The following is a 22,473-nucleotide window of genomic DNA, read 5'->3' as shown; positions in this document are numbered from 1 at the left end:
TTTTAAAACTAAAGATTATTTATTAAGTAATATCATTTATGATGTTAATTAAAATATTTAATACTAATTATTCACTAGAGAAATAATAGTTAGAACATAATTACTAAGAGCATCCACAATGATGCTCTCTATTTCTTAGCTAAAATTTGGCTAAGAATATAAGAAAACTATTTTAGAAGCTCTCTAAAAAATTTCAACTCCAACCGTACTCCCTAATTTGGAGAGTCATAAATGCTATAACTCTTTTTTGATTGGTCCATCTCTATTAAAAAATAAAATAAAAAATAGTTAGCAAATAGTTAGCATTAAATAAAAGTTTGAAATATTCATTAAATAAAGCAGCATTAAATTATAGGGAGCCATTAGGAGTCCTTTCTCTCTCCTCAGATTTAGGAGCTCCTAGAGGACTTCCTATTTTAGGAGGTGGATAGGGAGCGTGGTTGGAGTTGCATTTTTACGATTCCTCCCTAAAATTTGTCTAACGAGGTGGTTTAGGGAGCCTATTGTGGATGCTCTAATGAAAGTAATTAAATCAGGTTAAGATATTATTTAATTACTGAAAAAGAAATTTTTAAAAATTTTTTTTGCCTAAAGATACTAAGTTTATATTTATTTTTAAAAACCTCTCCAAGAAATTTCGCTTAAGACAGTCTATGCTTGCAAATTTTTGCGGATAAGGTTTCTCCCAACGAAATTTCGTCAACAGAAAAACTGTGTATAGCTGCTTGGCTATGTATACATATTAAAAAGTACCCGCTTAGTGCTAGGCGTCACGTGTGAAACAAGTAAAGCCTCCCGGCTATACTATTTTAAAAAAAATTGGAAAAACGAGTATAACCGCTCGGCTGTACATTCGTTTATAGTTAGATGGGTTGGGTGAAATCCTGGCTAAAAATCCCAAATATTGGGGGAAATTAAGCGGGTCGAGTTTAAATGGGTTGGCCGCCGAGCCCATTATTTGGGTCCAAAGATAACATACTACTACGTTCTCTCCCTCTTCGTCTACTTCGCTCTCTCCCTCTTTATCTCAGCTCGAAGGAGGGCTTTGCGTTGCTCGCCTTGCCTCGCCCTGTAACGATACTCTGGAAGAAAAGCCCCAATCCTTATTCGCAATATCATAAATCTGTTTGTTTTTCCATAATCCAATTCATTAGGCTCTTTGTCTTAATAAATTTGATTACACGGCATTGTCCTTGATGTTCAAGATATTAAGAAATTAATTAAGAATGGATAGGGACGAAGATGATTTCGTGTTCTACGGAACACCGATAGAGCGTGAGGAAGAGATCATCAGCCGTAAGAAGAAGGCCGTTGCCGAGGCCTCTGGTAACCTACGTACTCTCGTTCCTTGGAAGCAAGAGGTATTTGCTCTGCTCGCCTGCTATATTCTATTTTGCTCCTATTTATTTTCTATATTTTGTTTGGTTCCTGAGAAAACTCGAGACAGTGAAAAGAGTCGAGAAAAATGTATGTTAAGTTTTGGAGACTTGAGTTGTAATATCACTTATGTTAGCTTAGAAGGATTGGTAGGAAGTGGGATCAGAAGGAGTTTGACTTTCGTACTTAGCTTGTTTGGTAAATGAGGAGGTTTGAAAAGGAATTTGAGACTTACTTTAGATAACAAGCCGCAGATTGAAATGACCTGTTTTCCCTTTTGAATTTGAACATTGAAGATGATAATTGGCTCAACACATACAGTGAAATACTGCCAAGTGATTTTGGGGATGCCAAATGATGCTATTTTAATTGAACTAATTTAAGAACTCTAATGAGACATATATGACTTACTCTGCATGGAATTAAGTCCTAACTAATTTACAACTGTTCTGTTCATTGATTCATAAGAAGGATGCCTTGTGTGTGATGATGTTTAACTAATTTTGTAATTTTTTGTCTCCAGGTTAGAGACGAAGAAGGAAGAAGGAGATTTCATGGGGCATTTAGTGGAGGGTTTTCTGCTGGCTATTACAATACGGTGGGCTCAAAAGAGGGTATCATTACTCTTTCCTTCGAACTAGAATGTGTGATCCCTTTTCTTAAGAGTTTTCAAGGGTAGCTAATGGTTTAAGGGATGTGAAACAATTCTGCAGGGTGGACACCACAGTCCTTTGTGTCATCCCGGAAGAACAGAGCTGAAGTCAAACAGCAGAACATTTTGAACTTTTTAGATGAAGATGAAAAAGAAGTATGTTTTATTTTGGCTTTGACCTATTAGTTTTATTTGAATCTGTTTCAGTTATATGTTTCAACTTTGTGAATGTGTTACAAAATTGTCAATGTTGTGAAATGGGTCAATAACGTGTATGCATGCTTGTTTCATGTTTAGTAATTCGATTTGTGTAATATGAACTTTATACTTTGAAGGGAGTGAAAATTTATTGGTGGGAAACATACCTTTCCAAAATTTAGTTTCAAACATTTGAATAATTTTCATTTACTTGGCAAAGAATATAATGAAAGTAGGAAATAAAGTAATTTTCATTGTTATTTAATGTTGACTGTTCTCTAGCTCTTAGAAAACTGAGGTAGTATACTTCTATTGAGGATTACTGCAAATGAGGAAAGTATAGACCAATGAACTTAGGATTTTTGAAGTTGACAGAAGGTGATGTTCCCTTTGAGATAATTGCAACATTAGGTGGAAGTAAAATTGCTTTTGAACTCTAACTCCAAAGGTGGCGAAGGTCTTTTATTGTAAAAAAACTATGATCCTTGTGAAAATTATCGTCAGTATATTTTGCTCATTTTAATTTGGTAGAGAATGTTGTTATGTATCCTGTCACACATTTATTAGTAGCAATCTGTGCATTTTGTGTCGAATGAGATTCTGGAACTGGTTGATTCAGTAATATGATTTTACTTTAAGATTCCAAATCAGCTTCATGGTTCTTCTTCTTAACATTTTAGGAACTGGAAGGCCAATCTTTGGGGACGTCTTTGCAGTTTGATACTTTTGGATTTACAGCTGCAGAACTTGCTCGGAAACAAGCTGAGAAGGAACAACAAAAAAGGTGAAGTATGGGTTATTTGTAATTCTAGTTTAATAATTATTCATTTAGTCAACTTGATGACAGTAATACAAGTTGGGCCGTTTGGATGAAAGTGATAAGGTTCTGGATGCTACTTATTCTTGTATCCTAACCTTATCGTTGAGTGTTGTGATTTTGTTGTGTTGCTGAAGAAAATTAAATTCTTTGGTTATGACCCATGAGGTCGTTTGGAGTCTTAACCCCCACTCTCTCTTGGAAATTTTGTGGTGAGAGTAGAATGAGTAGCATTTTTTAGTTGATTTTCTGCTTAAAGGAATAAAATTTATTATCACATTTTTATTAGATTTGCTGGTTAAAGGAATAAGATTCTTTGTCTCAAGTTCTCAACATGGACAAATAGTTAATTATCCGTGCATTCTAGTGATAAATATATTAAATGCTCTGATGTTCATTAGTCGAACTCTTAACTTAGTTTATGGAGATGTGATATCCAGCAGCTTCTATCATGTGACAGAAAAATGCGGATCTTCAGTTGCTTGCCAAATTTAAAATTAAAGTGCATCCTATTTTTTTTTATTTATAAAAAAATCTCTCCACAATATATTAGCTTTATTCTTGTTACTTTACATGGTCGGTGGTCCATATGGTGAAATGTTGCACCCATTGTTTTACATTTGTTTTCACATTTTCTCAGCTCAGTGCATAATGAGGATGAATGTTATGAGTTGTATCCTTTTAACCTTTTTTTTCTCTTCATTTTTCACTCCTAAAGGAGTTTCATGCATGGTTTTCTGACTTTTTTATATATCTTTATTTTATTTTATATTTTATTTTATTTTTAATATTATTTTTTTCATGCAGGCCATCAGCTATTCCTGGACCTGTTCCTGATGAATTAGTTCTTCCTTCCACAGATTCTATAGGTTTGTTTAAGTTGGGTTACTTATTAAAATAGTGTTTCCTTTGGTAGTTGCACATCTTTTAGCCTCTACTTGCTGGTATTTGAATAGGCGTAAAGTTGCTGCTGAAGATGGGATGGCGTCATGGTCGTTCAATCAGGGATTCACATACTAATAAATCATATGGTATGTTTTGAAAAGGATTAATTACTTGTTAAGGAATATGTTACATTTCTTACTTTTTAATTTACATATATGTGATGATGGAACTTTCACATGTTTTAGTTTTTGTTAAGCTGAAAGTCCACACCATTTCTATGATACAGTTTCATCTGATTTCTCTTTAGTTGAGGTATTTCTTTCTTGACTTAAAGTCTTAGAATATTTCTTGGCCTTGTACAGATGCTCGAAGGGAAGCTCGAAAAGCTTTCTTAGCATTTTCTTCCAGTGATGCAAAAAAACAGACTGCTGACCCTGAGTCTGTTCCTGGCAAACTTGAGAGTTATATTGATCCGCCTGCAAGTGATGATGTTCAATCTTCAGAAAGCACACCTGTAAGTAATTTTTCTTTGCTATGTCAGTCATTATTTTGTTATTGCTTTGGGTTTCCATGATTTTCAGGATATCCTTCCCAGTAACGGAAATACTACATTGCTACTGCAACATGCTAATCTGGAGCCTGTAGTGATTCAATACTTCCTATATCTTTTTTCAATTTCAAATTTTGAAAAAAATAATGGTGTTTCAACAATGGGATCACATTTTCTTTTTATTCTGTTGGATTTTCTCTGTGTCTCACATCTTTTCCTTCAGGTTTATGTACTCTACCCAAAGCAGGACCTTCACGGATTAGGTTTTGATCCTTATAAGCATGCTCCTGAGTTTAGGGGTATGTGATTATTTGTAGAAAACTTGGTCATATTTCTGTGACTACGAGCAATCTAATGCATCCTCCTGATAACTATTTTTTAATTGTTTATTTTCAGAAAAGAAAAGGTCACGCTTATCTGATAATAAGGGTATTGGATATAGAAGTGCCCCTTCGATGGATAATAATCTTTTTGGTTTCAAGTGTAAGATTTACGATTCAGTTAAAAAGCTTTCTTTTTGGCCTTATTATCTAGGGCTCTGCCCCCTCATTGTTTTTATTAGATTGTACGGATTGCTTTGTCTCAACTTATGATTGATTTGGCTTGTTATTCATCAGCAGGAAAGGTTGCTCCTGGTTTTGGAATTGGAGCACTTGAAGAACTTGATGCTGAAGATGAGGATGTTTATGCCTCTGGTTAGTGTTCTCGTCGTGAATAATCAATCTTCTCTTCTCAGTAACTAATAGATGCAATAGAGTTGTTGGATTCATTGGATAGAATAAGTTCTTTACTTTTGTGCTGTCTTTCCCTATTATGCTTTCTGGGAGAAACTGCTGAGATGTAATTAATGCTTTCCTTTCCCCTTAATTCAGGCCACAGATTGGTTAATTGATTATATTTTTAGTTGCATGATTTCCTTCAGTTTGTGATCTACTGAGGTAAATAGTTATAGTTCTATAGTGATTCGATCTGTTGGTGAGATTCATTTTGGGCTAACCAGGTTACCTTTTTGTTGAAATATTATTCATTATTTATGCTTTAGTTTTTCCAATTGTATTGTGCAGGTTATGACTTTGAGGAGACTTATGTTGAAGATATTGATGAGCCTTCAAGATCAATCACGGAGGGCAAGCAAAAGTCAGTTAGAAAGGAGCCAGGTGTTCTCTCTGGATTTAGACTTGCATTGAATTCTGACTACCAGCATGAACGGTAATTAGGTTTTAGTTTTATGATGCACATGAGTTGCCACTTTTTTTTATTAGTTTATATGCATGTGAATATGCTGAAGAATTGATCCTCCTGCATGTTTTAATATGAGTCCATTTTGAAATTAGTTATGCTGTAAATGAAATATATATTTTTTGTTTTTCTGCTTGTTCATTGCCGAATACATAACTGTTAACTATTACACTGGGATTTGTTCCAGATTTGATCCTCCTGTGGTTCCAAAAGATTTTGTACCCCACCATAAATTTCCCGGGCCTCTTGAGACTGGCTACAAGCTTGGAGATCCTGGTCCCCCAGAAGTCCCTCCTCCCGAGGACAATAATCTGAAACTTTTAATTGATGGGGTTGCAACTCTAGTAGCTCGATGTGGTAAATTGTTTGAGGATCTCTCCAGAGAGAAAAACCAGTCAAATCCTCTGTTTAGTTTTCTAGTTGGAGGGAATGGCCATGATTATTATGCAAGGAAACTGTGGGAGGAGCAACAGAAGCGAAGTGATCACACCAAGCAGAAATTGGATGTAAAATTGTCTCCACACATGCAGAAGATGACAGCAGAGAGCCGTGGACAAATTTTAGGGGAAAGGCCTTTGGAACGAAGCACCAAAGATTCAAATTCATCCGCTACTTCTGCAGATGCCATTCAGCTTCAGTACAATCTTTCAGATACATTTACTAAACCTGCATTACATGTGAGTACCATGCATCCTGCTTATCTGCTTTCTCAAATGTTTACGTTTGTATGTTTGTTCGAATCCATATTGTAATTTATTGGCTTTTGTTTACTTAGACATTGCTTTAGCTACCAATCATTTTTTAGATTTTTATGAGCGGTTGTTACCTCAAGGAAAGTTTAAATTTTTTACTTTGTTTTATGTGTCGAATCTAGGGTGAGATGCTGGAAGCTGCAAAACCCTTCAAAGAGGATCCTGCAAAGCAAGAACGGTTTGAGCGGTTTCTCAAGGAAAAGTACCAAGGAGGACTTCGATCTACCGAGTCTGGTGGGGCTAGTCATATGTCAGAAGCAGCTCGTGCTCGTGAGAGAATGGACTTTGAGGCTGCGGCCGAGGCAATACAGAAAGGGAAGTGGAGTAAAGATAGCAAACTCTCCACATCACAGTTTATGGAGTATTTATCTTCTGGAGGCATGCAGTTTACTTCTGGGGGATTAGCGGTATGGCTTCAATGTGTGATTTTTAGGTTTTGAGTTTGTAGATGTGGGTTCAGATTGGTTTCTTAATAATTTGGTTTCTTAATTTTTGAAAACAGCAAGCTAAAGATACTCAAGCTGAAAATTCGATCACAAAGGAAGTTCACTTAAAACGGAAGGAATATCAATGGCGTCCTTCACCTATTTTATGCAAACGCTTTGATCTCATTGATCCTTACATGGGGAAGGTATAGTTGCATAATTTCCTCTATAACTCCTGTTCTGTTTCTTTGTATGCATTATTCACTTTGTAAACCTCTCTCTCTCTCTCTCTCTCTCTCACACACACACACACACACACACACACACACTCAAACACTCAAAACACTCAAACTGGAGCCAAGAAGTACATCTCTCTAGTATTCAGTTTATCCATTAGAAAAGATGTACACAGTAAACACGTTTTCCTTAACACCATACCTTAAAGATATGTTATTGCCACTTGCAGCCACCACCTGCTCCACGAATGAAGAGCAAAATGGAAACTCTTATTTTTACATCAGATTCTGGAAAAGATACAAAAGCAGAAGAAATTGTAATTGCAAAGGGAGTATCATTCCCTGTTGCTCAATCTGATGCCCAAGGACTAAGCAAAGATGCAGCTGACAAGGAAAGTGAAGTTGAGGTTGAAGCTGAAAATGTTGAGAGGCCAGTTGACCTTTACAAGGTGCTTAAACCAGAATTTATTTATTTATTAGTACCTTACGAATTCACTTCTTTCTTCTTGCATGTTGCGGACTGCAAATAAATCACACCAAAAAAGTGCCCCCCTATTATGTTGTAATTGGAAAACATTCATGAATCTTCTTCACCATTATTTGTACTGTTATGAATGATTAAGCCAAGAAAAGAGCTCTCGGGTACTATGTTGAGTGAAGTCACTCTTTTCTTCTATGCTCCTTGATAAGTAATGCTTGCATGCAGCTTGGATAGAAGATCTTAGGTTTGTGTCAGTTCTCTGAAATGTGAGATTGCATCGACTTAGTTTATTTTAATTTCTTTCTGGTGTCTGACATTTTGTCCTACTATTATTCATGCGAATTATTGTAATTACCCATAATTTTGTTGTGAGCTATTTAGATCAGAAGACGCTTGCCTGTTCTCATATATTGGTCAATGGTCATACATCTCTGTTTACTTTGTTGGGGAAGAAAAGGGGGTGGGGGTGAATTTTAAGTGTTTGTATTTTCTCACCTCATAATCCAGTGCGCTTCGTGTTTTACATGCATATGCTATATGCAGGATATACCTCATATTAATCTTCATTTCTGTGTGCAGGCTATCTTTTCTGATGATTCAGATGATGAAGAGGATACCTCTGTTCACAACGAAGTGGGCAATCCAGAGAAGAAGGGTGAAGCAGCTAATACAACATTAAACCGTTTGATTGCAGGTGACTTTTTGGAATCCTTGGGTAAAGAACTAGGCCTAGAGGTTCCTCCTGAACTGCCCTCATCAATGAACAAAGTCGGGAATTCTGTGCCTCCCAAAGGAACTGCTACTGTTAATTCTGTAGATTCTGATATCGTGCGAGTTGATAATGCGCCTTCTTCCAATCATGAGATTCTGCACAGCCAGGAGATTGCTCGAGATGGTCCACGTGGAAATATTGAACCTGTTAATGGTAACTCAGCAAGAAGTAATAGCAAATACACAGAGACTGGGTCTTTCGGTAATCAATTTGACAAAATTATTTTGGAAAAGGCACCTCAAGAGGATGGGAAGGCCAAAACACCCTCAAGGCGGCACCGGAATTTGAGCAGCAGTTCATCATCAGAAGATGAAAGGAGTAAAAAGCGCTCTGGGCGACATCGGCATAGACACAGTGATTCTGATAGCGATTCATCCAGTGATCACCGAGACCGTCACTGTTCTCGTTCTAAAAGGAGAAGGAAAGGATCTTCTCGAGAAAAGAGCAGTAGTAGTAGCAGAAAACACTCGAAACATCACAAGCATAGAAGCAGAGACTCCCCGGAGAAGGAACGTTCAGAAACAAAGAGAGATAAGCACAAAAGGAGGGGTTGAACATAAAGTCCTATTTCCTCGGCACTGCAATGAAACCATTGCTATCGTGCAAACATATCAAGAAATATTCACAGAAGGAACATCATAAAGATGGAATGTCAGTTTGCATAGGTTTTGGGTGACAGCATATTTTGTATGGTTCAGTTGATTGGGAACTTTGTTTTGTTGCTCCTTTTTGGATGCTTTGATTTAATTAGATTTTGGTTGATGAAGTGTAGGAAGCATTATGCATTATCTGAGATGTTAATGCCAACATATACACGATTGAATGCCTGCCTGCCTGTTAGAGTTTGATACATTACTGCAGTTGGATGTAATATTCAGAGCTAATATAATGTACGGTTAATGAGCCTATTAGCGCAATGAGAAATTTTCTGTTACTCTCGCTCTTATCTGAGAAAAGCAAAGCATTAGGCTGTTCATTATGGACATGTGGGCTGGTCTTGTTTGACCCTTCCACAACGCGGCGTCACGTTTCTGATAATGATTAACTCTATGATCTGTCATTTAAGAAGTACGTCATTTGTCTTCCTTCGGACATATATTTTAATTTTTAATTTTTAATTTTAATTCCTTTTCCTTGCCTAAATATTTTATCTACGGGAATATATTTGGGTCAGTTATTTTTCCAGAGATCCATAATGGCAATAATTACGCCTCTTTATTGACCTTCTAGAAGGCTTGGTCCGTACGCGAAGTTTTTCTCATACTTGTATTTTATAGTCTTCTTTAGCGGTTGATATTTGTGTTATTCTTATATCTTTTTCTTGCATTTGACAAAAAAGTCGTTCTGATTTGGTTTGAGATAGCGTTTTAAAGGGTGGAAATCATTATTAATTTAATGAAGCAGTTGAGTAGTTCCCATGGGAAGCCCATTTCCACTTTCAAAGTTTTTTTTTTTTTTTTTTGGTCTGATTCCACTTTCAAAGTTTGGCGATTCTAGCTACAAGTCAAACTTGGCAAGCTAGAGGTTCAAAATACCTTTGTGTCCTGTTTCAGAGTCTCTAAATATGAAGTGGAAGACTTTGTGAATTTTGATTACAAGCTTCATCATTAAAGATCTTGTTTTGCATTTTTTTTCTTTTAGGACATTTCTATTTTGGCTAAAAAACTTTTCTTCTTACTGTTTCCAGATCACTCTATTTTTGGGTTGGTTCCTCTTGGCCTTTCTTTGGGTAGTTAGCTGAAGTTCCTGTTTTGCTTTTCTCAATCAGTCAGTCTTCGGTCTGTTTCTTGGGTGACTGAGTTGGGAATTGGGCAACTTTCTGAGATTTGTTCTCATCCCACCTGCCAGCTGGGCTCTGGTTCAAGAAGTTGCTAGGCAGTGGTAGGCACTGAAGCATCTTGGTCAAAAACTGGTTGTTGGGTTCGTGGGTGGATTGATCAGTTGTTCAATAGAGTGGGAGTCATTTTTTGTGTTTGCACAATTTATGTGGGAAGTGTTAGCTGCAGAAAATGGGTGGTGGTAGAAGAAAGAAGCAGCATTTTGGCAGAATCCATGCCTTCTCATGTGGGAAAGCATCATTCAATGGCGAGCATTCACGTATTGGAGGTCCTGGCTTCTCACGGGTAGTTTACTGCAACGACCCTGACTGCTTGGAGGCCGCTGCTCACAGTTATGAAGGCAATTATGTTAGAACCACTAAGTACAGACTTGCTACATTCTTACCAAAAGCACTGTTTGAGCAATTCAGAAGGGTTGCCAATATATATTTCCTCATCTGTGCAATATTGTCTTTTACACCACTTTCTCCTTACTCTGCTGTCAGCAACGTCGTCCCTCTCGTCGTTGTGATCGGAGTTACAATGGGGAAAGAGGCTGTTGAAGATTGGAGGCGCAAAAGACAGGTAAACTTTCTTATATCAACACCTTGTTTGATGCATTTGTTTCTGTATTTGACCATATTTATTTAGTGCTATTATAGAATTAGATTAGTAACCAAGGTCTTTAAAACTTCTATCAGGATATTGAAATGAACAACAGGAAAGTTAGGGTGCATCATGGTGATGGAGTTTTTGAGTATACTAAGTGGAGGGATTTGAAAGTTGGGGATATAGTGAAGGTGGAAAAGGACGAATATTTTCCTGCTGATCTTATCTTACTTTCATCAAGCTATGATGAGGCACTTTGCTATGTAGAGACCACCAATCTTGATGGGGAAACTAATTTGAAATTAAAACAAGCATTGGAAGCAACTTCTAATCTGCATGAAGATTCGAGCTTCAATAATTTCAAGGGTGTAATCCGATGTGAAGACCCAAATGCAAACTTGTACTCATTTGTAGGCAGTCTGGAGATTGAAGAGCAACCGTACCCTCTTACGCCTCAGCAGCTTCTGCTTAGGGACTCCAAGCTACGAAACACAGATTTTGTGTATGGGGTGGTAATCTTCACAGGTCATGACACAAAAGTTATGCAAAACTCAACAGCTCCACCTTCCAAGAGAAGCAAAGTTGAGAGGAGGATGGATAAGATCATCTACTTCTTGTTTTTCCTCTTAGTTTTGATGTCATTTGTTGGGGCCACTGTCTTTGGGGTTACAACTAGGAAAGACCTCGAAAATGGAAGAATGATAAGATGGTACCTCAGACCAGATGACACCACAGTTTACTATGATCCGACGAAGGCACCAGTTGCAGCAATTTTGCAATTTTTAACAGCCATTATGTTGTATAGTTATTTGATTCCCATATCCTTGTATGTATCAATAGAAATTGTCAAAGTTCTTCAGTGCACTTTCATAAACCAGGATCTGCACATGTACTATGAGGAAACTGACCAGCCAGCCCTAGCGCGTACTTCGAACTTGAATGAAGAACTTGGCCAAGTTGATACTATACTTTCTGATAAGACAGGAACATTGACTTGCAACTCAATGGAATTTATCAAGTGTTCCATTGCTGGGACTGCTTTTGGGCGTGGAGTTACAGAAGTTGAGAGAGCTTTAGCCGGGAGAAAAGGCTCATCTAAGTCATCTTTAGCTGAAGAGGTGACAGAAGAAGAGAGTCATGTTGAAGACTTGACTGAAGCCAAGTCATTGATAAAGGGCTTTAATTTTAGGGATGAAAGGATCATGAATGGCCATTGGGTTAATGAGCCTCGTGCAGACATAATCCAGAAGTTTCTACAGTTACTAGCTATCTGTCATACTGCAATACCTGATATTGATGAAGAAACCGGAAGAGTATCATATGAAGCTGAATCACCAGATGAGGCAGCTTTTGTGATTGCAGCAAGAGAGCTGGGGTTTGAATTTTATAAAAGGACTCAAACAAGCATCTCGGTGCATGAGTTGGATCCCATTTATGGAAGGAAGGTTGAAAGGTCAGCTTCTTGCACTTGGACTTTTACTAATATGGATAAAATAACTGTACTATATTCTCTGTTCTAACATGTTTGGGGTTTTTTTATTTATTATTTATTTTTATTACTGCAGTTTAGCCGCTATGATATATGTTGTTCTGAAGCTATTGTTGAGTTTTTGTCAAATAAATATTTTAAGTGCGTACATTTTTTTTTTGTTCTCAGAGTTTATAAGCTTTTGAGCATACTGGAATTCAGTAGTTCTAGAAAGCGGATGTCTGTGATCATAAGAACTGAAGAGGGAAAGATACTACTGCTTTGTAAAGGTGCTGACAGGTTTGTAAACTTATTCCTCGCTTGAAAGTGTGTGCCAGAGTTCATTTTACTATGGTGCTCCTAATTTCAGAAGTTGACTAAACTTAGACAAACATGATATTTATTTGTTTATCCCACAAGCAGTGTCATGTTTGAAAGACTTGCAAAGAATGGAAGGGAGTTCGAAGAGAAGACTAAGGAACACATTAACGAGTATGCTGATGCTGGTTTGAGGACTTTGGTACTTGCATATCGTGAACTTGATGAAGAAGAATATGTTGAATTCAACAAAGAATTTACTGAGGCCAAAAATTTGGTTAGTTCAGACCGGGAGGAAATTGTCGAGCAAGTTTCAGAGAAGATAGAGAGGGATTTGATTCTTCTTGGTGCTACTGCAGTTGAAGACAAACTTCAAAATGGGGTGAGTTTTAACTTACATTACAGTGAAAAAATGACTCAGATACTTGCATAAATGAGTTGTAAAGTCTTGGTTGTCAGCAAAACTATTACTGCATTGCTTTTGCTTCTAATTACTACATATGTTTAGCTCCCAAGCAAACCAAACATTAGTACATATTGGTTTGGTCAGTAGTTAATACAGATAATGACTTTGTTGGAGATTTGTATTTTGTTCAGGACTAAATTTCTTTTTTTGTTTGTTCTTTCTGTGCTGAATAGGTTCCTGAATGCATTGACAAGCTTGCTCAGGCTGGAATTAAGATATGGGTTTTGACGGGAGATAAAATGGAGACGGCAATTAATATTGGGTATGATTTGTGACTGATTTGTATCAGTAGATGGATTCCAGTATAGAAGCATTTCTCACCGTATACCTTTTCATTGTTGTTGCTCCTTCCAGATATGCATGCAGTTTGCTTAGACAAGGAATGAAACAAATAGTAATAAGCTCAGAGACTCCAGAAGTTAAAGCATTAGAGAAGGTGGAGGATAAGTCCATGGTTACCAAGGTAAATCAAATTTCTTATGGGATATTTGTTTTTCCTTTTGTATTGGTTGAGCACTAAAGGTAGTTGATAGGAAGGGCGAACTTAGGGTTATAACAAATCTCTAGGATTGTCCCTTTCACTTCAACAATAATTGTCCACTATACAAATAAAACAACCATGGCAGAGCATATCACTTGCACGGTTGCACCTAGGACTTTTTTTGGTTATCTAGTACATTTCTAGACACTTGTTTTGGTCACTGCATTGACGCTTAACTAGGACTTTTAGCATGCTAGTGTTTAAAACTGTTATCTCCTGGCTGATAACTGTCATGCTGTGGGTGTTTGATGAAACCTTTCTGATTCTTTAGGCATTGAAGGAAAGTGTTGTCCATCAAATAAATGAGGGAAAGGCTTTGCTCACTTCACCAGATGAGAACACTGAGGCATTGGCTTTGATTATTGATGGGAGTTCACTCACTTATGCCTTAGAAAAAGATGTCAAGGACCTCTTTATAGAGCTTGCCATCAGTTGCGCATCTGTTATATGCTGTCGTTCATCTCCCAAACAGAAAGCACTTGTAAGTTCCCCTCCCCCGAAATAAGTTCCAACACGTCTAAACCATTTTCTTAGTCTATGATTTTAAAAAGAATCAAGTCCAAAATAGTTTTATTTAAAATAATGCAGGTTACAAGACTGGTAAAAGAGAGAAATGGCAACACAACTCTGGCAATTGGTGATGGGGCAAATGATGTTGGAATGCTTCAAGAGGCAGATATTGGAGTTGGTATCAGCGGTGTTGAAGGAATGCAGGTAAATTCTTAACAAGTTGCACCATGTGTTTTTGTTGCATCATGAGTTACTCCCTTTTGAAATTTTGTTTCTCTTGATGAATTCTGACTTATCCTTTCTGCCAACCCAAAATTTCAGGCAGTCATGTCAAGTGATGTTGCAATTGCACAGTTCTGTTTTTTGGAGCGCCTGTTACTTGTACATGGACATTGGTGTTACAGAAGAATCTCATCAATGGTAAATTCTTTTCTTCATAAAATTTGAATTTTAGCTTTTCATGGTATTTTATTTTGTATTAACCTGTGATGGATCTAGAATCTTTTGTGGATTCCATCATTCTTGCTAGACAATTGTTAGACCTCAGAAGCTTATGTTATTAAGAAATGTTCTCACGCTAACACACTGCCTCGGGTGCAATCCCATCCTGCTTATGGAGAGGCAAAGAAATGCAGACTCCTTATATTTAGAATCTAATGTTGCTTTTTAATTTTAATGGTCTCAGAAAAGCTGAAATGATTGACGTACTCCTCTCCTTTTTTGACAGATATGCTATTTCTTCTACAAGAACATTGCTTTTGGCTTTACTATTTTCTTCTTTGAGATTTATGCTTCATTCTCGGGACAAACTGCATACAATGATTGGTATCTGTCACTATATAATGTCTTCTTCACATCACTTCCGGTAATTGCCTTGGGAGTGTTTGATCAAGATGTCTCAGCCAAGTTCTGTCTCAAGGTGGGTCCATGCACTTATTCCTTTTATTTGTCATTTCATGTAGATGGAGATTTTGTTTTCTTCATAGAAGCTTATTTCACATCAGAAATAATTGGTTAAAAATGGTTATGTCCTGTGTCCATACCTAATATCATATGATCATATACTGATCTTTAGTCTCTCTTTGTCTTGTCTCAATGTTACAGTTCCCTCTATTGTACCAAGAAGGTGCACAAAATGTCTTATTTAGCTGGCTCCGGATACTTGGATGGGCAATGAATGGGGTAGTGACTGCTACCATAATCTTCTTCTTCTGCCTCGTGGCAATGGGTAGTCAAGCTTTTCGTAAAGGTGGGCAAGTTGTTGGCTTCGAAATCTTTGGGGCCACGATGTACTCATGCGTTGTATGGGTCGTGAACTGTCAAATGGCACTATCCATCAATTACTTCACATATATTCAACATCTCTTCATCTGGGGTGGCATTGTGTTCTGGTATATTTTCCAGTTGGCATATGGAGCCTTGGACCCTGACATATCAACCACAGCCTATAAGGTTTTCATTGAAGCCTGTGCACCAGCTCCATTTTATTGGCTTCTCACTCTATTTGTTTTGGTCTCTTCCCTCCTACCATATTTCACTTATGCAGCCATCCAAATGAGGTTTTTCCCCATGTATCATCAGATGATACAGTGGATAAGAACAGATGGGCAATCAGATGACCCTGAGTTCTGTCATATGGTGCGCCAGAGATCCATAAGACCCACAACAGTAGGTTACACAGCCCGCATTGAAGCGACATCTAAACGCTTTGAAGAGAAGCTCGAGGGCCTTTAATTTTTCACATTCTTATCATAAGATAATGTACATTATTTCCAAAGAGGAGTTTTTTCTCTTTTACATAGAGTGTCTTGTAGTTGTGCTCCATGACAAGCAAATGTGTCCCAGGGATTAAGGTTTGTCCTTCCAAGTTTTTGCTTAGGATATTTCAATGTCTAGAAGCTCCAAAACTGTAGCTTTGAATTTTGGAGTTCATGTAGAGAATAGTCTGGTCAACCTTTTGTATCATGTATGATGTATCAGATGTACCATAACGCACAATAAGAATTTTTTATTATTTTTTATTGTATCTTCTAGCTGATGCTATTGCTTCCTAAATGACTTTATTACAATCTTTCTCTGCTTTACAAACTAAGAAAATCTCTTCAGCAGAACAATGTATTTCTTCTGTGAAGCCATTCTTCTTTGGGCATCGTCGTCCCAAATCCAAGAAAGCGAAACTTAGAAGCACCACAATTCAAGGAAGGTTGAAGCAAAGATGACTGGTTAATTTCACAGGAAAAGAAAATTAAGAAAAGATATCCAAAAAATATATACCAATGCCATTGTGCATAAACAAATCTATAAACAAATGCAGGTTTCAGATTAATTCTATAAACAAATCTAGAAAAGAAAGGATTAGGTCCTCATATCACCAAAAATAAAAAATATAAAAAATTCTGTAGGTAATTTGGATCCCTGTTCATTGACAAGGGACTCTTGTTCAATTATTTGTAAACACAAAACTAATAGCAACAAAATTACCCAATGAAATGTATTGGAGAAAAGAAAAAAGTACTCAGCATATTAGTTTGGTGGTCAGAAAAGAAAAGGAAAAAAAAGAGTATAATCTAAGATTAGTCAAGCAGATGAGAAAATTTTCATTTTTCTTCGTGGGATGATGCAATGCAATAAAGATTAACATGTTTACAGGGCCAAAACTATAGCATGTAGCAGGAACCTCTGGTCATGAGGGAGCAAGGCCTAGAAAACTTGAGGCTGACTTTGCCATTATGGTGGCAAATTCATTAAAGCTAATGACACCATCTCCATCTGTATCAGCCTCTTTGATAATCTCTGTTAGCTCCTTATACGTTAGCGGCTGACCCATTTTGGCCATGGACCCTGCTAGCTCTGCTGCAGTTATATATCCATTACCATCACGATCGAAGGACCGAAAAACCTCCAATAGTTGCTCTTGGTTTACCAAAATTTCTTCATTCATGTCAGGCAATATAGCACTGACCAATTCATCAAATTCCACGGAGCCATTTCCGTTTGAGTCCATGTTGGCTAGCAGGACATGGATTTGGTCACCTGAGGGCTTGAGGCCTAAGGACCGGAGGAGGGCAGCGAGCTCCAAAATGGTGAGGCTGCCATCTGAGTCCATGTCGAATCTTGCAAAGATGTCTCTTAACTGGTTAAGTTGATCAACTGCTAGTGCAGGCATTAGTTTAGTCCTATATTAACAACAATGACAACTAATAATATGACACAATCTACACAAAAATGACAAGAGAGATTGTAACACAATGTGACAATTGTGGTGCAGGAGGAGGAGGAGGAGGAGGAGGAGGAGGAGAAGGAGGTGCTGAATGTGTTTGAGAGAGAGAGAGAGAGAGAGAGAGGGGGTGATTTTTTGGGTGGTGATCGAAAATTTGAAGGCTAAATATGGTGTGTGGAGACACCTAAGGACAGGAAAATGAGTCGGTGGTTTCGTTTTTGCCTTTTTTGTCACACGCATATGGAACGGAAGGCTCTCTTTTCATGCGTGCTTACTTCTAGGAGGGAAGCTAAATTTTGGCCTTATATTCTGGCATTGTCTTATAAAATTTTGCCCCGGTTTCTTGGTAAGATCTGAATTATAGTTCACATTAAGTTCTTCATTTCTTTTCATTGAATCAATGCACCTTAATCAAAAAAGGAAAAGATTAATTGAGGAGGGAGGGATATATATTTCATTTGGTTAAGTGCAAGGCTGGATCCCATGTACAGCTCAGCTGAGGAGGCAAAATTCCCAACAAATGATACCAAAAGATTTTCACATTCAAATATATCAATCTTATGATCAAACAAATTTCCCAGCTGATCAGCAGCAGAGAGTGGTCGGTTATTCTAAAATGGTACATGAATCATCTCCCTAGCTATAATCTCCACTTACAACAAAAAACACGTACACAAAGTTGAAAGTTGTGTTCAAGTTCAAGGCTGTGGTGGTGTATGTGGTGGAGGAACCTCTTCACCTTGTTTAACCTTAGGATCCACAATCACCTTTAGATTTGGTCCAACTTCCAGATCATGATGAGAAACCATGCACTGCAGCTGCCTGCACTTGCGCTTCAACCACCCTGCACAGCTAATCCTATGGCCATGGTTGATGCTCTCCAATGGCCTCAGTACCGTCTGATCACGACTCAACTTCCGCCCCAAAACGCACGACAGAAACGCAAGCACCGTTAGGACAGAGATCACTGCAAAGAATGGCCCAATGGAACCAGAACCAGATGTAGAAGAAGAAGAAGATAATGGCACGGCTTGCGGATAATTACTGCTCAAGCTTTGTCCTGCTGGCTGCTGCTGCTGCTGATCAGGCAGAGTTTGTGATGATGTTTCCATGGCTCTTGTATGTCTATGTTGTGCTTTGTTTTTGTTGTAAGAGTTAGATGATAAGCGAACACATTTGCTGCCCTGCCCTGTCCATAAGTGCCAATGCCTGTGAGTGGAAGACAACGTGGAAAGGGCTTAAAGCAGTGGCTTTCTTTTCATCTTCTTTATCTTTTCTCTACTTTGAGGATGTGGAGTTTGCTTTGCTTATACATGGCCTCATCAACAAAGCAGACTTATGCGTCATCCTGTTCCTGTATAGATAAATATTGAGATTCCTGTGTGTAAAAGTGAATCCCATGTCATGTGGTTAGCTTAATGCATCTCATCTTTTTTTTTTTCCTGTCAAAAAGGCAAAGAACAAAAGAAAACCTTAAACTCCTCTCCACTCCACCAAAGGTTAACTTAATCTTAACACCAATACACATCTTCATGGGATCCACAAATACAAATAGCATAATCAAACGTTATTTGAGTTCTTTTTTAATTAATACAAGCGATATTCTAAACTACTCATTATATAAAATAATGAACTTGTCTATCGCTTGTTCTAAAAACAAAAATAATAAATCCAAATAGTGGAGCCAAAAGAAAAGAAAAGTGACTCCAAAATAGCCCCAATTGCATAATTTCAGGCCCAACTTAGCTTTGATGACATTAATTTCAGGCCCGACGGTTTAGATGGCTTTGGCCTGGAGGGATTATTGGCTTCAGCTCGCATGTACGATCTGAGCTGTACAAGCTGTGGGTTCCACTAAGGATTCAACATTCATGGATGGTTGAGATCATTCGCATGAGGTATAATTACGAAGATGGAATATCAAACGATATCCGAACCCCATATGGTCATTTTGCAAACAAAATGAGATTGTCCTCAGACGACATGTCGTTGCCATACGTCGTTTTGTCCTTCATTGGTGGGAGCTGGACAGAGATCGCGCCAGTGGTCAGGGTAAAAACGTAAATTCAAACAAATCAGTGATCCCAAAATGCCCCTGGAAAAGTGACTGTACGACATTCCGTCCGTGGCTTCCCTATTAGCAAACAATGAGAGAGGGAGAGAGAGAGAGAGAGAGAGAGAGGCTCTGTGTGTTGTGAGGGAGTGAGCAAAACCCGGTGACGTGATTCTTCAAATTCCTGGTTTTCTCTCTCTATAAATACACGTATAAGTGTAAGTATGTATTATTATAATGTTGTGAGATCTGTTTGTTTCTTAGATTAGATCTATGGTGGTTGACATGTTATTTTCAATCGTTTGCAGCTACTGACCTTTTGGTTTTTGGTTTTTTTTTTTTTAATGGAATAATTTTTTTGGTGGGGTGGAGTCACTGGAGGCAGCGGTTCATCGATCTCTTCCTGAGATTTGTTGTGAAAATACAAAACATGAATCGGTCGATAAACCTCTGCATCCAGCGCTCACTCTCTCATTCTTGTGTTTTTCTTTTTTCTTGTATTTCTGAACTTGCTCTGTTTGAAGTTTGATGTTGTACGAGCCTCTAACCGGGACCCAGAAGGCAAAAAGTCTGTTAATTTATTTCTAGAAGGTAAAGACACAGACTTTTTTTTTGTTTGTCATTTTTGGTTTCTCTGCTTCCGCAGCAACCAGAATGGTTGGTGATTTGCCTTTGTTATCTTGTTTGTATTTGCTGTTGTTGGTTAGTTGGTTGGCTGCAGGGAATCAAATTGGTGGTTGGTTGCCTTTTGTTTCCTGAATTCTTAACCTGCACGCAGATGATCTATGACTTGCTTTGTTCTTAAAAGTTTTATATTTTATTGTACAAGTTCAATGTATTGATGTAAATTTTGTATTTTCCATGCTGGTTAACAGTTTTGTTTGACCTGAAAGTTGATTATCATGGAGTGTATATATATGTTGAGATGACTGAATTTCTGGACTAAAAATCTTCCTTTCAAAGATTTACTCGCATGTCTGCCTCAGCAGAGTGCCCAGTGTGTGTTTCTCTGATCCATTGTTTTGCTCGTCATAATGGTTATCATGATACCGAACTGATGTGCTTCTAATTTATCGGTGAGCTTTGGGGGTGAATTAAATGCTTAGAATTCTTTATTATTTTTTAATTGTGGGTAGAATTTTGTCTTCAAGTGACCTTACATGGGTCTTTGTGATGGAACTTGCTCTTTCAATAGAAAGCTGGGTTTTCTGTCGTGTTCTTCCTCTTCCCCTTTTGCTAGAAATCTGTGTATACTTTTTATGTTCAAAACATTTTGCTTTCTTTTAAGTTTAATACTTCTGTATTTGTGGAATTAAGTTGTCTTCTTTGCTTGTAATTGCTGTATTGTTTCCTAATTATGTATGCATGGATTTTAATGCAATGTCACTTTTAGTCTTATGTGTTAATCTTTTTCTCCCTTTTTCTTTTAGTCAAAGAGAGCTGAAGGAATTTTTTCTTCTTTTCCTTTTTATCCTCTTTTTTGGTTCTTGAAATTGGATACTCATGGTAATTAATCGGCTTCCAATTATTTTGTCATTTTCTTGAGCAGGTGGTCAAAAGTTTGAACTTGTTTCTTTCTCTTTTAATGGATAAAGTTCCTTGGAATGAAAGTCTCCATTTGGGAGACATAACGTCATTACTGCATGATTCATGAACGTGAGGGGAAATTACAGTTATGGAGTAGCAAGTTGCCAGAGAATCTTGTATGTCTGATGTTACTTCTAGAATCTGGTATCAAATTCCTTGTACCATATTTAGAACTAGTAAAGCAGAAACAATCGTATGGGAACCAATCAGATTGTGGAATTGTAGGTAGGAGGTGGACAGGACAATGTTTATAAGCTGTGGATATTCTCTTCAGCTCCCTATTTTGATTCATTGCCTTGTAATTTTATCGAGTAATATAAATTGTTTGCGGTTTTTTTTTCCCGCTCCGCCAGCCATTTTCGTCAGTTTCGACGGAGATTTGGCTTCGATGTTGTTCTGGTTTCTGGGATTTTAACAATGAAATCACCGATCTGATTAAGGCAACTGCTACTGGGTTATTGCATGTACCTGGTTTTCCAATTTAGTGTTTCTTTCTTAAACAGGTTCGAGATTTAGCTGCCCATGGTTTTGTGGGATCTTGATATGGTCCCAAACCATGAAAAATCATGAAAGTGCCAAATAACTTAATTCTACTTTCGTGCTGGCGTTTTGTACTCTCGTTCTTAGTTATGGTAAGAAACTCTAAGGCATGCCAACCAGGTCCAATGATTTGGTTCATTGAATATAGGTTAGGTCTGTCTGTTGCATCATGAGAGGACCCCACAACAAAACGATGATGCTTTTTTATTTTGACGAAATAGTTGTTGCGATAATGAAAACGACATTGACGATGGCTATGAATCTTATTATGAGAAGGGGAGGCTGGTGGTGGGGGCGTTGCAAGGTGTGCCATTAAAAATGACCACCATGGCCATGCCATGTTGGTTGATATTATGAACGATAACGAAGGCCAATTTGTCATATGTATATGGCTACAGAAAACGGGCACTTGCAAGTTGCATGCACACAGAATCAATTGTCAATTATGCAACTGGTTTGGTTTGTGTATGTTAGGCTGCTTCTATAAACAGAATATATAACTTGTGTATATCATGACTTTTAAGGCATGAAATGGACGTTTCGAATGTGGGAGTGGGACGTCACACGGTGGCGGAGCCACTCCTAGAGAGTGGCCCCATATTTTTACCACTCTTCGATTATATTATATATAATATATGGAATTTATAATAAATAACTTAGAATTTAAGTTAAAATGTCCTCTAAAACAAATTAGATATGACTTAATTAGAAATATTTAGCTCTAAACATGTAAATATTGAATATTTAAGTGTTTTATATACTTATATTTTCCATTTCGGCCCCTCCAACTTTACAATTCTAGCCCGCCCTCACACCAAACCCTAATACAATTACAGACCCATGGCTATATGTTTCTTTCTTTTCTGTTTAGTTTCACAAACCGAAGTTGAGACAAGAATTAGGTTAAAATTTTTAGATGCATTTAGTTTTGCCAAAGTTGTTGACATGCTCTCTTGTCTT

At 37.6% G+C, this 22,473-nt stretch overlaps 4 protein-coding genes and 1 long non-coding RNA gene across 6 annotated transcripts; 3 read left to right on the top strand and 2 right to left on the bottom strand.

The window, feature by feature from the left end:
• Positions 1-937: 937 nt before the first annotated feature.
• On the top strand, positions 938-9,318 carry TGH (SWAP (Suppressor-of-White-APricot)/surp domain-containing protein). Of its 2 annotated transcripts, XM_089041040.1 has the most exons (16): positions 938-1,361; positions 1,901-1,991; positions 2,091-2,185; positions 2,908-3,011; positions 3,852-3,913; positions 4,001-4,075; positions 4,292-4,443; positions 4,703-4,778; positions 4,876-4,962; positions 5,097-5,174; positions 5,544-5,688; positions 5,906-6,395; positions 6,593-6,877; positions 6,973-7,101; positions 7,362-7,580; positions 8,192-9,318. In XM_089041040.1, the coding sequence occupies exons 1-16, from the start codon at positions 1,227-1,229 to the stop codon at positions 8,936-8,938; spliced, it is 2,970 nt and encodes a 989-aa protein (XP_088897166.1). In that variant the 5' UTR covers positions 938-1,226; the 3' UTR covers positions 8,939-9,318. The 2 variants fall into 2 exon arrangements, with proteins under 2 accessions (XP_088897166.1, XP_088897167.1); XM_089041041.1 differs by lacking the exon at positions 938-1,361 and having other exon boundaries at positions 1,914-1,975.
• A 370-nt stretch (positions 9,319-9,688) lies between these two features.
• LOC103342280 (putative phospholipid-transporting ATPase 9) lies at positions 9,689-16,139 on the top strand. Its single transcript, XM_089041039.1, has 11 exons — positions 9,689-10,786; positions 10,903-12,263; positions 12,468-12,578; positions 12,702-12,978; positions 13,236-13,324; positions 13,417-13,525; positions 13,875-14,084; positions 14,192-14,317; positions 14,435-14,533; positions 14,841-15,032; positions 15,218-16,139. Exons 1-11 carry the CDS (start codon positions 10,394-10,396, stop codon positions 15,845-15,847), a joined length of 3,597 nt encoding a protein of 1,198 aa, XP_088897165.1. The 5' UTR covers positions 9,689-10,393; the 3' UTR covers positions 15,848-16,139.
• On the bottom strand, positions 16,114-17,279 carry LOC103342232 (EF hand calcium-binding protein family). The gene is made up of 2 exons (XM_008245845.3): positions 16,791-17,279; positions 16,114-16,332 (listed from the first exon to the last, which is right to left on the bottom strand). The coding sequence occupies exon 1, from the start codon at positions 17,277-17,279 to the stop codon at positions 16,797-16,799; it is 483 nt and encodes a 160-aa protein (XP_008244067.2). The 3' UTR covers positions 16,114-16,332; positions 16,791-16,796.
• A 575-nt stretch (positions 17,280-17,854) lies between these two features.
• Positions 17,855-18,709, bottom strand: LOC103342231 (uncharacterized). The gene has a single exon (XM_008245843.3). The coding sequence runs from the start codon at positions 18,443-18,445 to the stop codon at positions 18,032-18,034; it is 414 nt and encodes a 137-aa protein (XP_008244065.2). The 5' UTR covers positions 18,446-18,709; the 3' UTR covers positions 17,855-18,031.
• An 899-nt stretch (positions 18,710-19,608) lies between these two features.
• On the top strand, positions 19,609-21,312 carry LOC103342234 (uncharacterized). The gene is made up of 2 exons (XR_514817.3): positions 19,609-19,977; positions 20,936-21,312. It is a non-coding gene; the product is annotated as an uncharacterized LOC103342234 (long non-coding RNA).
• Positions 21,313-22,473: the final 1,161 nt, after the last annotated feature.

This window comes from Prunus mume, linkage group LG7 (genome assembly GCF_029339155.1).
Source record: "Prunus mume cultivar Tortuosa linkage group LG7, ASM2933915v1, whole genome shotgun sequence".
Classification (NCBI taxonomy): domain Eukaryota; kingdom Viridiplantae; phylum Streptophyta; class Magnoliopsida; order Rosales; family Rosaceae; genus Prunus; species Prunus mume.
This window is presented reverse-complemented; position numbering and strand designations above follow the sequence as displayed.